This window comes from Chaetura pelagica, unplaced genomic scaffold (assembly GCF_000747805.2).
Source record: "Chaetura pelagica isolate M959 unplaced genomic scaffold, ChaPel_1.0 scaffold171, whole genome shotgun sequence".
In the NCBI taxonomy this organism is placed as follows: domain Eukaryota; kingdom Metazoa; phylum Chordata; class Aves; order Apodiformes; family Apodidae; genus Chaetura; species Chaetura pelagica.
This window is the reverse complement of record NW_009952066.1, coordinates 3,250,166-3,264,508: the sequence shown is the minus strand read 5'-3', so window position 1 is coordinate 3,264,508 and position 14,343 is coordinate 3,250,166. Positions and strand designations below refer to the sequence as shown.

At 38.4% G+C, this 14,343-nt stretch overlaps 1 protein-coding gene across 1 annotated transcript in view; it reads right to left on the bottom strand.

Moving 5' to 3' along the window:
- Nucleotides 1-5,038: 5,038 nt before the first annotated feature.
- Nucleotides 5,039-14,343, bottom strand: part of RWDD1 (RWD domain containing 1) — a 13,241-nt gene continuing 3,936 nt past the window's right edge. Inside the window, exons 2-7 of the mRNA XM_010005185.1 lie at nt 12,764-12,833; nt 11,430-11,560; nt 10,292-10,435; nt 9,160-9,292; nt 7,415-7,477; nt 5,039-5,362 (exon numbers count right to left, since the gene is read on the bottom strand). Coding sequence (XP_010003487.1) covers nt 5,250-5,362; nt 7,415-7,477; nt 9,160-9,292; nt 10,292-10,435; nt 11,430-11,560; nt 12,764-12,833 — 654 coding nt within the window. The 3' untranslated portion in view covers nt 5,039-5,249. The remainder of the gene's footprint in view (nt 5,363-7,414; nt 7,478-9,159; nt 9,293-10,291; nt 10,436-11,429; nt 11,561-12,763; nt 12,834-14,343) is intronic.

Here is a 14,343-nt window from a genome sequence, read left to right as displayed (position 1 = left end):
GCTGGTTCTGAGTTTCATAATCCTTTGGTGTTTATACTGGATGGACATGTGTGAAGTTCTGGAAGAAGAAAATACAGCTGTTTTCAGCTATGTTCTAGGAATAATAACAATGATAACTCCATCACAAAATGCAAGTTTTCTGAGGAAGCTACTAAATCCCACCAGTTTCTTGGTGCTAATTTTACAGGGTATTTTAAGTATTTTAATTAACTTTCTTAGTAAAATGACTTGCTTTCTTCATGTTTGCTTAGACTGTTATTCACTTCAATAATACCAGAGTTACAGACAACCAAGTGAGGATAGATTGGTGTTGCTGAAAGCTTCCTGAAAAATGTTTCACTGGTGCATTTTGTGAGGCTTCTTTTGGTAGAACCTTCCACGTCCAGACTGGAAGTAAGCTTGGCCAGCTGTGGTGTGGTTATGCTTTGATATGTTTGAGTTCCTTTTTCCTTGGTAAGCACCAATACTCAACCCTTTGCTATTAAAGTGACCTTTGTGTTTCATTCTCTGTTGTTGCTTATTTATGAAACACTTCACTGTTCTGTCTGTTACGGCTCTTGAGGTCATGTCTGACAATTTGCTACTTGGAATAATGAGAAAAAACACAAGCCATAATCATAGAAGTTTTTAAGTGGACGTCTGCTCTGCCTTACCTGATGACCTGCTAGAGCTACCAATGTAAAAACTACCAGTTATCAGTGACTACATCCTTCCCCATATATTCATTAGCCCACTACCACAGTTTAACCTGTCTATGGTTCAACTCTATGTAGTAGCTTGCCGCGGGCTTCCTCTGGCAGGGTAAGCACAGAGATGTATCTCAAGATGCTTTTCTATCAGTGACTTAAAAAATATTTGGAAATTCAACAGCTCTACTCCTGACATGCATCTGTTCTATGACACATTCACCTTTGGAGACAGTAATGACTTCACAATTGCTTACAAAGGGAGGTCCAATTCCTGTGTATTTCTCATTTCTATCCATTGAAACTACTCACAAACTAGAGCTGTAGCTCCTTCCCTCTCCATGCACACACTGTTAAGTCTCTGATACACCTCTAGTATTATTTTCACCTCCAGTAATCTGTCCCTTTCAACACAGCTTCAGTCAGGAGGGCAGAGGGAAAGAACACAATAGTGGGAGGAAACCTTTTGTTCCAACCTTTTTTCAGGCACCAACTGCACTTCTCTTGCTTTTGATTGCTATTGAATCAATGTCCCAACAACCAGCCATAGCAGGATACAACTGCTAATTAAAAAAACATTCAAAAGAATATTTTTTATTTGACAGACTTCCTAACCTTGACTTTTCCATAAATTGTTTCAAAAATGTAAAATACCCTTTCAGTTCAAGTAATGGCTTGTTTGTTTATTTGTTTGCTTCTTTCACCGGTACCGAGGGACCAGCTTGCTTCTCTTTTTCAATCCATCTATTTCAGCTTTTTGATATATTTTACCTGCTTTTTTTTTTTTTTTCTGGACAGAACTAGTTCAAGCACTGCACAGTTAGCTGCTTCTATAGGCAAAGGTGACCTCTTATAATTAACCTACAAGAAGAATGTTTCCATGTCCTTCAAATGTACAGCTTGATCATCTTTCCTTCAGGAACTTTGCATCCACAATACAAAGATGATAAGTTAAAAAAAAAAAAAAGAACAAAAACCTTATATGACTTATGTTACCACTGCATCCCCTGATCCCTGAGTTCAAACTTCCCACAAGTGGACCAGTGATCTTTTCTACCTGTACATATTTACACTGGCCACAGGAAAGGTCATACTGGTTCAAAGTCAGAAGCCTAACATAGGGCTTTTGCTGAGTTTGCTGTAAATGCAAACAGAACTCCTGATTACAAGTTGGACCTTGAACTTTAGTGCTTTTTTTCCAGCGACAGGAACTATCAAGATAGTAATAAAAGCCACAGAAACCTCTTACACTGCACACCACAGCCCAGAGGTATCACCTCATTTTTATCGGTTGCTGATCTCAGGAACATGCAGTGCAGAAAGTAAAATTGAGTTAATAACAATAAATGAAATTATGCCAAAGAATTGAACCTGAAAAGCCTCTCCCTGCTACTCCAAGCCAAGCTGCAAGGCAATGAAGGGCTGATTAAAAAAAAAAAAGGTAGAAAAAGTAGTATTTCCAGCCATTTCAGATTCTGCAAAATGAGAGTGAGCACTCAGATGACTGCTCTTTCTCTCCGGATCTAGACTACCAGCACTTTGGATGCAAGCATAGACTGGTCCAACAAGCTTTGAATTTATTTCAGCAACCACACAGTTTAAAAATGGGAGGTATCCTGATGGATATGAGTCTCCTAGGAGCTGATTCTCCCCACAGGAAATGTACTTCAGGCTCCCCATTTTAGGCCAAGAAAAGAAAGAACAGCAAACATATACCACCCTTAGGTGTTGTTTGCTTTAAAGTGGATCATAATGCAACCATAAATTAGATGCAAAATCCTCAACTTTGCAGCATGCCCACAATTGTACTCCTACAGCATCTTGATTTGGTGGATACCATCTGAATTTTAGTAAGTGCTCAGGCAACAACTATTCCAGAAATTCAGCACAGGAAGAATTGTATAAGCTATGGCTGTACAGTGTTGCAACTCATCATCATCATCTCCCCAGATTCATTACAGTGTACGCTTTAGACTTTGAGAGCTAAAAGCAAGGCTGTCAGCACCATGATGCTGACTTACTAAAATTCTATCAAAGTTTATCAATGGAATTTATTAGATTAATATGAACTAGACTTCAATCTAATCCAAAGTACGTAAGTAAACCTTAAATATCGCGCCTAAGCTTTTTCCACCAAAAAAACCTGATCTCACTCAATTTCAGCAAACTAAAGCACAGAAACATAGCAGAGTTTAGTCTCAGTCAAATTCCCTTTTATTTCACAGATGTTAATTGCTAACAAAGCTAAACAAATTCCACATTCAAATTGAGCCACTGAAGCTTGTTCCACAGACCTGGAGGAACAGATTTCTAAGAATTTTTTGTCACGTCAACCCTTATTATTTTCTCTGCCTGGAAACACGAGATGCAACAGTGAAAATACATTTTCACATTTTAACTTGCTTGACATAATTTTAACATCCTTGTTATAAATCTTCAGCATGAATACCAATAAATATGTTAGTATGAAAACAGAATAGAAAATATGATTAATCTAGCAATACCACTAACAAGAACCTTTTTTTTCAAACTTAAGATGATTCTTCTTAGAGACCCACTTGGAAAATTTTCTCAGATGACCACATTTTGCATTGTTTACACACCATTCTTGGATTCAGTCCAGATTTGAAGAGAACTAATTCACCTCTTTTATGAAAGAATGCATTTTAAACATACATCTCTGAAAATGGAAAGCAGCCTTAGGAGTTACATGTTTTTTATACAGCTGAATGAGACATATCAGAAGTAAATTAAGTTTGGTGCTGAACAGCATTTTAAAGCATAGTAGCAATCACACAGGAAGCTGGATGCATTCACCATGAACCTTTCAATCCAACCCTATCTTTGGAAAAGTCAGATTTAGTATCACTTAGCTCACAATTTTTTAATATGTTTGGTAACTCCGCTGGAATACAGATCCTGCTTATTGCTTGGAAACATACATTATCATTTAAACCTAGGTGCTTGTCTAGAGTTCTTTGTAGGCAAAGTTAAAAAGATCAAATAGAGGACAGTAGGAACAAAGGCACATGGTTAATTTATACAAATATTTACAGGGTAATTGAACATTTATTTCTATTTACTAGAAACTCATTTGTCTTGAATACAAAAAGACTACTGAAACATGTTAAAGGAGATCATCCTCAACAGACAATCTCAAGCGATATGAGCAGAGAATCTTATATGCCATTAAATTATTTCCAGAATAAAATGTCTCATTTTGAATATGGAATTTCCAAATATTAAAGTTCATACATTTATTATTAATCTAAGCAGTGTGATATTTTAGTGCAATCCTCTTCAAAAGTTGAAGCTGGCGCAGTTAAGGCAGTCCATAAACAGTATTTTAAAATTCAGTACACAGTGTTTAATCACTGAGGTGCCTGGTGGTCCTCTCTTTGGAGAGCTGTCTTCTGGAACCTTCATCCATAGCTTCATCCTTCTAGCTGATGCAGTCTCAAACACAGCATGCTTCAACACCTCAGTTCTCACAAGGTTTTGTGTTTTTTGGGAGGTGGGAAGGGACAAGTCTAAACTTTCCATTTGCTCCATAAGCAATTCTGCAGGATCGTTACACTCAGGAGCTGATGTGTGGCTTTACTGCACATTGTGCCACCCTTTAGGGGCTGCCAACAAGATGCTACTGAAACAACACTCGTTACATTCAAACCTGTAAGTACTCTACAGACCTTGGTACTGCACTCCACTGATAGTGTTTCCAAAGTCCATTCCCAAAAGAAAACCAATTTTCCTACAGTGTTTTTTTTCCCCATGGAAGTTCACTGATGTACAAGTTAAAAAAAAAAACAACCAACAAACAAGAATAGAAACACAACAAACCCTCTCTGAATAAATCAACTGAACTTGTAAAGAGGACTTAATTTAATTCTGATTTTTTTCCCAACATACTTGAACTAGTGATTTTGAAACTGCTATGCTCAATGACAGCAAAAGTTTTAACCCTAATAGTACGGAAATGGTTCCCATAAAACTTTAATTAGGCTATGCCTTCTTAAAAGGTTACTAGTGCTGCCTATCTACAGCTGATAGGTTTGGGCACCAGAACCAACCATTACTTGAAGTGTTATAAAATTCCACAGAATTTAAAAAAAATAATAAAAAAATAACTGCATAGTATGTGATCCCTTTTATTCATCAAAGCTGCCCATGTATATCCAAGGTGGAAGATAACAGAACAGCTGCTCAGCCTTCAGATGCAGGTGTGTTTAGCACTTCTATAACATCTTCCCATGTTGCTGGTTGTCACGTCTTCAAAGAACAAGTACAGAAAGAAGAAGGCAAAAATAAGAGAAAATAAAATGGCATTTTCAGACAGATCAGTATTCTTCACATTTTTCATTTGAAATATTAAATTTATTTATAATGAAAGTCATCAGAAGACAATTCTCCTGGATTTTAAATATCTAGGGTTTTTTCTTTGGAAAAATAAAGAAAAAAAAAAACTGATGCACATCACTAAAACCACAGATGCTGTGGCTTTCCTGCCTGCCCCTTTCTCCTTACAAATGTCCATACTGATGACAGAGCCAATTCAAAAAAAGCCTAATCACTATCTAAATTAACAGGGTTGTAGTCAGGGTCATCCTCTTCATCCTCCAACTCTAAATCATCCATTTCTTGGAATAAAGATTCATCAACCTCCACGCTGTTTCCAGCTGCAAAGAACAGAAAAATAATTTATTTTCATGTGAGTAGAGAAAAAGAACCAGAACAACAAATTACACATCACTTCTTCATATTCATTCTTCATATCTTACTTGGCTTTTTACATATCAAATAGCTATGGAAATGGAAACACCACATCATTTTACAGCTGAAGCAAAGGTTTTTCCCCTCATACCAAAACACAGTCAAAAGAAATGTCATATGGGACTTCAGAACCCATTGGGAGAATAAAGTTAACATTTTTAGTTCCCAGAAGGGGAGAATCCTTCTGCCAGGTACCACTGAAGTAGGAGTTCAAGACCTCACTGCTGTAATAGTTACGACTATCACAACCACAAAAAACGGTAGGTTTTATTAAAAAAAACACAACAAAACACAACCTTACACACCGTTCACATTTCTCTTTTCGGAATTCAATTTTAAAAGCAAGATGAAGCTTTACATGCTTTCACATTTTCTTCTGAAACAGACAATGCTGACCTAGGGACAACATTTGAGACCTGCTACGATTTTATCTGTACCATCAGCGACACCTTCCGGTCACTGACCACAGTCCTGCACCCTCCCTGGATTCGGAAGAGCCTCTATAACATTTAAAATCGAACAGATAACGCCATTGTTCTGGTCAGGCTGTGAAAATCAGCAGCACTTATTACACAGCACTGTAATGTTAAACTGCAGTTAGTAACCTGTTGCATTTATGATGGAATGTGAACAGCAGTAAGAACAAGAGTTTTAATCACTGACAGCAACAGGATTAAAAATTACCATATTAATCTCAAATCACTCAGATGCAGAGGCCAAATTCAGAGGCCTGTTCCTCCCTTGCCACTGCCAAGTGTTCTGCTGACAACCCATCCTCATTTTAGGGATTTTGAAGGATATGCCCTCTAACTAAAAGAAGATTAACTCCCCCATGACTGCCATTTCACTCACTGATGCTCATAAAAAACTTTTTTTTTTTTATTGTTACTTGCAGAGAAAATTCTTCACTCTTCAGCATGTGTATTTAGCAATACCAATAGATAATGCAGCTACATTAAAGAATTGTCTTAACTCAAAATCAGTTTTTTAAACTCTAAGTGGCAATACAGAAAATTAAATAGATACGTGACTGTAAGTAGATCTATCTGCAACAAATTTTCCAAGTTTAACATCTTTTGCACAGACTTATAGAATTCCCACCTGGCACTAGGCCATTTTTTTTGGTAAAATAATACACAAATCTGCACAAAACCATGAAGAACTGGGTTGTACAGAGGCAAAAATACATTCAATTTGACATGCAACATGTTTACTATTGGTGTTGAGGGTCAGAGACAAGAGAGAGAACTTCAAGATCTGTGACTGAAATCAGGGATAAGAAGGCTGGTTATTAGAAAATAAGGGCAAGCAGGGTTTCAATGGTTTTGTGTTTTTTTTTTGTTTTGATTGGTTTTGGTTTTGCTTTCAGTGCAAGCATTTCATAGAATCATAGAATGCCTCAAGTTGGAAGGGATTCATAAGAGTAACTGAGTCCAACTCCCTGCTCCTCAAAGGACTACCTAACACTAAACCATATGACTAAGCCTTATCTAGACACTCCTTGAACTGGAGTGGTGCCACGACAGCTTCCCTGGGGACCCCATTCTAGTGATTGAGCACTGTCTCAGTGGAGAACCTTTCCCTAATGTCTGATTTGAACTTCCCCTGACGCAGCTTCATTTCAGTTCCTATCGCTGGTCACCAGAGAGGGGAGATCAGCACCTCTCCTCTGCTGCCCCAGAGACTTGGAATAGAAGCAGCAGAAATAAGATCAACTCAAGTTCGAACCTGCAAATAAATATGCTTTAGCATCTTTAAAATGTTTTGTTCCTTTTTTGAAAGAAGTTACAATCACTTCTGTTCAATCTGCAGAACAGTACTTGGCATAAAGTTATTTTGATGTAAAAGCGATACCGAGGTTAAGATGTTAAGACAGAAGTGTAATAGAGATGTTGCTTAGGAATTGTGACCAACTTTAAGTCACTGTGTTTCAACTGTGGGAGCTAATAGAAATTTACCTTCCTCCAAGAACTGGATGTCAGAGGTGTCAAGGTTGTGATCCATTTCAAACAGCTGTTTACCTAGAAATTAAAAAACAAACAAAAAATATATAAGCAAGTAGAATTCTGAAATAACTACCAATCTAGGGCAACGTTAGTCAGCACATGTGTTTTAGGCTTTTCAAAGTAACCAATTTGCATGTGGTTTTTTTTTTAAGCTGCTCATTTCTGTAACCTCCTCATTCTCATTTTTTGACTCTTCATCTGGAATTCTGCCACATCACCAGGCTTTCTCCTCTTACATCTGAAATGGGTCACTGCTTCTTATAATCACTTTAATGTTACTAAAGCTTTAATAATGGAGGTGGGAAAAATTACACTGTACTGCCCCATCGTTTTTGCTCCGTCATTGTCGCATTAGTCCTCATCTTGCTTTCCGTAAGAAATTGCTCTGTGGGAGCTGAAAAGGAAATTATCTGCCTCCTCCACCTTTTTGCATACATCTTCCTCATTCACAAAGCAACTTGGATCTAGGCACAAATCACCAGCTCCTACACAACACCACACAAGGCAAAGAGAAGCCTTTCTAATTGGGAGGTAGGGGAAGAAAAGCTCAGAACTCTCTCTACATAAAGTACTCATCTTCCATCTACATTTGCATTGCTTATGCAAGCTTACACCAACAATACTGGTTGGTATTCACAGTAAAACATTTAAGACACCTTTAAATTCTACTGGGGTTATACCTAGAATATCTGAGAATAAGCCATCTTTTAGTTTTGTACAGGGGAGTTTCTATAACCTCAACTTGTATGAAGAAAGACAGACACACAACACGCTAATAATAATTTTAAGAACAGGAAAACTCGAAGCAGCCTGATTTATACCATTTTATATTTGCAGATTTCTAAATGCATTCCATTCAGAGGGGAATAAAGTGTGTCCCCTGCTTGAACATCTCTTCATGAAACTCACCTATCTCTGTTAAATTTCACCACAACTAGCCGAAAGTTTCCAAATCCTTCAAAAGGGAGGAAAAAGGGTAGCAGTGACACATGAGTGTCATACTGGTTATGTTTAAAAAGTAGATGCAATACCACAGGAGAACCAGTTCAGAGCCAAGTCATGGACAGTGTGGAGGAGGATGACCAGTAATTTCCTCTCCGTTTTGCCCATTGGATAGAGTGTTTGCTTTTTGCTGGACAAACTGCGATCTTCAAAACACAGAAACCACTCCTGTGAGAAGCTCTTCCCCAAAATATTAGAGCAGAGGCTGCTATTTTCAGTAGTCATCATAAGCTCATCACAAGCAGCAGCCTCTTCAGTCCAGCAACAGCATCCCAAACTCCTACATGCACTTGAATAAACTGAACTCGCTGTACAATCCAGTGCAATAAAGGCCAAATCTATAAACTGTTTGTTGTAGATTCCTTCTGTTGCTTAACAAAGGTCACTTATTTCTACCAGAACAATGCTTGTCAGCAGAAGCTCCAAGTGGTATGCTGTCTGGCACAAAACTGAAGAAGCTTTAACACCCAGTCTGGAAACCTTAATGACTTCAGCAGAAATCTTAAATCTATTACCTTTGTATTTTGCCCAAAATCAGCACTCAGAAAGACTTCATGTGACATGGAAGACAATAATTACATACTGCATTAATAGTTTGTTTACTACCACCATCTTTTGGCACAAAAATTACTTTTAGGCTTGGCATTATAATCTGGCAGAATTGCAAAAACTTCAGGACCAGTTTTAAACCATACCGCTCAATTTATTTTTGCCCGCTTGTTCTTCTTCTTTCATTTTTTTCCTTTTTATTTCTAGAAGTTCTGCGTCAAACTTTGCTTTCCAGTTTAGGAAGTTCTCAATTGTAACAGGAGTGCCATGAAAACGTTGCTGAAAGAACAGAAAACAAGTCTGTAAATACAACTTGCAAAGCTATGAGGGAAGATGACTATTCTTTTAATTATTTAACTTACAACACTCTCTAGGAGCACTGCTTGCTGTGAAATTAATCCTAACACTGAGAATATACAAAGAACACATTCTTACTGGATTTTGTCATGGGACTCTCCCTTCAGAGACTTGTACTGAGGTTGAAATTCTTACAGAAAATCCCCACATACTACTTTTGGATCTATAGTACAATTGCTAGCAACACACTGCTAATACAAGCTGCCCATAAGAAGACAGCGCTTCTTATCAACGCTTCAGTACAACCTACACTGAAATAACTCCCAGTAAAATACTGTAACCCTTCTATCTCGTCAAGACAGAAAGACAATTCTTTTTTTTCCAGCTATTTTTCTGCCATTTTCAGAAGTGTTGAACCTTCCAAGTCCCACCATCCTCTAGCTGTTTTTGAGAAAGAAAGTGATGAATCAGTAGTTGAACTTATCACAGTACATTCCATGAACGTAACAACTATTCCACAGTGGCTGGTAGAAAGGGAAGACAAAGCAGTCTTGAAGACTGGTCTCATTGCTTCCACCCTACCAAGGAAGAGAGCCTTCCTCAGACCATGCAGCCTTTGAGCAGCATGCCATATTCTAGACTTTTTTGTTCCCCATCCCCTCTTGTCTTTTCAAGGAAAAAACTGACTACAGCAACTTAGATTTCATTTGGGAAAAATCCCTGCCCTGCGTTAAGTAGTAATACTAGAAGGGATTGTGAATGTGCAGCATGCCTCTGAAAAGACTGCTTTTGAAAATGGAGGGAAAAAAAATAAAACAAATCACTTAGGTGCACTAAAGTATCTTCTAGTCCTTGAGATTCATTTATATCAGATTTCGGATTGATGTTTCTCTCCCACTGCAACTAAGAGCTGCTCCTACATCAAATCCAGGCATTTAAAAAAAGCGGGAAATTTTTAGTTGAAATAATTATTTTACATACTTTCTCTTCTTCTTCTGCTTCTTTTTCTTTCTGTTTCTTTTCCTCTTCTCTCCGTGTTTTTATTTGATCCACTATTTCATTTAATTTCTCCTGTACTGCTGAGACTAGAGTGAAGATCATAACCATTCCTAAATTTTCTTCTGCCTAAAACACAAAGAAAGCAATCTCAAACAGAAGGAGAATCTCAAACCTTCAGCAGCTGAATACACACATACATATATTTGGAAAGCAGTATGATGTGCAAATGCAGATAACACAGCTGAAGCACTCTGCACCAGTCTCAGAAGCTCATTGCAAAATTCAAGTCAAATGGCCAGTTAATCCAGTTAAAGTTACTCCCAAATGGATACTCAGAAACAGACCAATGGTGATGATGATGTCTTGTTCAGGTTATCAACGTATTACAGACAGGAAGGCTTTTTCACAAAACAAAACATATAGCAGGAATACAACCCCAAGATGTGAATATCATAAGCCTGAAGTGACAACAGGTACTCAGAACCTTTCTTCCCTGTAACGGCTTATTCTTTAATCCCATTACATGACTCTTTGAAGTGGGACAGTTTCCCAGGAAAAACAAAACACATCAGTTGAGAGAAAGAACGAATTAAAGTGAAAAGAAATAATGTTTACTGAACAATTTACTGGCAATTTTAAGACAGGGGGGACATGTCAAGAATTCCTGAAACCAGAGAAATGTTTCCTTCTCCTTACTTTACAATGAACTCTCACTGATTGCAAGGCTGAAGAAATATTTCCCCTCCCAGAGAGTTGTGTTATTAAGAAAAATCAAGAATAAATGTAGCATTTGTTAATCTCTCCAAATAAAAGTGGCTTATCTCAAAAAATACTATATATATACAGTTAAACAATTTCACCTTAAGCAAAAGAGGGGAAGCCCTAGAGCACTCCCATGTCATTATTGTACTTGTGGACACAGAATTAGCCTTGTATTGTACCTTATTAACATAATTTATCTCAATGTGATTTAAAGTAAAACTTAAAAGTCAGTCTCTACTGTATGGAATGTGTTTCAAATCAGTAGCACGTACCTCAGAAAACAACTGATTTGAGAGAGAAATTCTGGCTAAGGTGTGCAGTGATATCAAGCTGAATTGAGATATTCCATTTTCCTTACCTGTTGTTCTAGCAGTTTTATTATGTCTGTAACATCACTATCATCAAGATTCTCTTGTGAGACAACTTCATAAAGTGGAGCTTCATCAGGATATTTTTCTCTATAGGTAAATTTCAAGGTTGTTTGCACAGCTACAAGATAAAAAAAAATCCACATATTCTTCTGGTGATAACTTTATATAACTCTAACTTCTATTGCATTAGCAGATTTTAAAACACAAAATACTCGTCTTAAAGGAACAGTCACCTTACACAGTTGTTAAAACTATATGGACAGATTTAAATATAATGCAAGAGTTCTGAGAAGTTAAGACAGTAAAGTTCACCCTTACATAAACTATTACAGGCAACTAACGTCTGAAAGGTCTTTAGAAAGACTGGAAATATGGTGTGGTGAGTAACTAGAGTAGTTAATTTCTTTTACCTCATAGCCCACTTAAAGCTGGAGAAAATGAGGAAGAGTCTTAACAACAGAGCTAATCTCAGCATATTAACGTTTCAAATTCTGTGTCCCTGACTGGAGTATCAGTCTCTGTGTTGGGTACCACATAAATCATATGACAAGGATGCAATGTTCAGTGTAACTTAATGATCAGAGAGTGTGTTCTAAGGAGAACACACTCAACCTGAAGCTATCTAGAGCCAGGATAACATGAAAACAAGACAAAAAAGAAGCAAGTTCCTTTCACGCATCCTGCCAGAATACCATGAAGCAGCCCTCCTTCAGATCCTCAAGACTCACAGTTCTGGCAGCCCAGCAGTCTCTTCAACACAGACACCTGCTCTGAGAAGGTCTTTCTCCATTAAAACTGAAGGACACGGCAGCAGTTCCCTCTTTCTAATAGAGCAACCCAGAACAGTGGCTCTCAAACTTACTTGGAGCAAGGCTTGCCTGCAACAAGCCCATGTAACCATTGATACCCAACAAAAACAAAAGCACTTGGGACCCACAGCTCACTGTTCCTTAAGGGCTGCATATTCACTACACACAGACACAGCTCTCCCATGTGGCTGGTATACATACAGTTACTAGAGAAAAAAAAATATATCACAAAATGGCCATAAGCTGCTATGGGGATGATGACAACCCATTCTTTTTTGAAGCTACACTGCAAAGTGCTTGAGGTTGAGCATGTCAGAAAGCAGCCCTAGGGAGAGCACAACACTTCTGCAAGCTAACACAGATCCCCACAATCCTTTAACTACACTTGCTGAGGAATGCTTGCTGGATCAGGCTCCTAAGAGGACTAAGTGGAGGTATGCCTAGTTGTTGGAGATGTAATTAGGCTTACACAGAAACCCCTCCTATATATGTTTAAGACATGATCCACTTACTTTCATCATTTTCTCCTGCTTCAGACGTCACAGTGATTGTGAAAGTCGCTGGTTTTTCTGATAATACTGTTCAAAGAAAAAAAAAAGAGACTGAGGCAGATTCCTTAAATCAGACAATTACTACTCGTCATTAAAACCCCATTCTCAAGGACTAACAAAGCCAGGAAGCTCTTCATACAGTGTTAAGGGCCTTTTCACCCTTTTAGTGCTTTTCAGTTAACATCTATTTTGCCTATGATGCGATGTTTGGAGAGCTCTTTGCATGAGAGCATATAACATCATCAATACCAAGAAGTTTCTCTTTTGGAAGCTTCACTTTTCCAAAACGTTCCCATCTATGTACCAACAAATGACTGATGTTAGTGCACTATATGTGTGCAGAAAGCTCCCAAAGCTCATTTGCTTTATTGTGCTAGGTATGTGTGATTAGCATCTAGCACACTCTTGACCCTGGACTATTTTTACAGTATGTCTGAACCTATTCCTGTATTTAGGACAGCTTAATGTAACAAACACTTCTTACAAAAAATAAATTTTAAAAGGGAATATATAGTGGTTTCCTTCAAGAGTGGAGTAATGTACTAGAATGAAATTGCATGAGTGACACAGTTAGGAGACAGACAGCAAGCAGCACTATAGAGATGCACAAAATGCAAGCCCTGGGATCTCAAGTCTCACAGACTAGAAACCTCACCCCACATCTGTGGATTGCAGAACATATTCTCAGAAAAGGATGGCTCTGTACCACTGTTATAACCTATGCCGAATCTTGTATACACACTCTCAAGGTATTCACTGAATTTTGCCTAATTGCTAAAGTACTATTACTACTCTCTTCTTTATTTCTTCCCTCTTCTTTTAGGTGTTGGAACACTACATGGATGGACAGTAACTCAAGAGTAAGCATCAGAATAAAGGCTGTAAGAAAGTATATAACTTCCATATCAGTGATTCAGCATCTCCAGCTACCAGAGATCCATTAATATACCTTAAACATGAAACTGAAGAACCTAACAGATTTGCAGTTTAAAGCAATGGGCAAACGTGTGCATGATGAAGTTGCTGCCAAGTAAGATACTGTGGGACCTCATGCAGCGTAGGTACTGTGCTGGAAGGAAACAAACTGCAGAGGTCTTTTTTTCACTGATAACATTTTTTTTTTTATACTGAGCAGCACAAATCAAGTTGGATTAGTTAGCATGGCAGCTCCTCTTAATTTTTTGATGGCAAGTAGGAAGTTCTGAAAATCTGAAGAGCCAAACACCCATCACACGAAAGCCTTAGCAATGTAACATACTGCACCTGGGAATTCCAGCTCGCCATGCTTCCACCACAGACCTGCGACAGCACAAGGCAGGCACTGCCAACGCACTTAACGAGGGAACAGCACCTTTTAAGCACCCCAAACCACCCCGTGCGGGTCAGAAGCTCCGACCAGAAAGGAAAACTGCTCGACACGCCGGCTAATCAATCCCCTAATTTCCACTCAGGGGCCGCACCTTGGGGAAGGTCTCTCCCCGGAGCGCCCTGCCACGGCCCGGGGCAGCCACAGACCTCGGCGTGCCCCGCTGGGCCAGCAG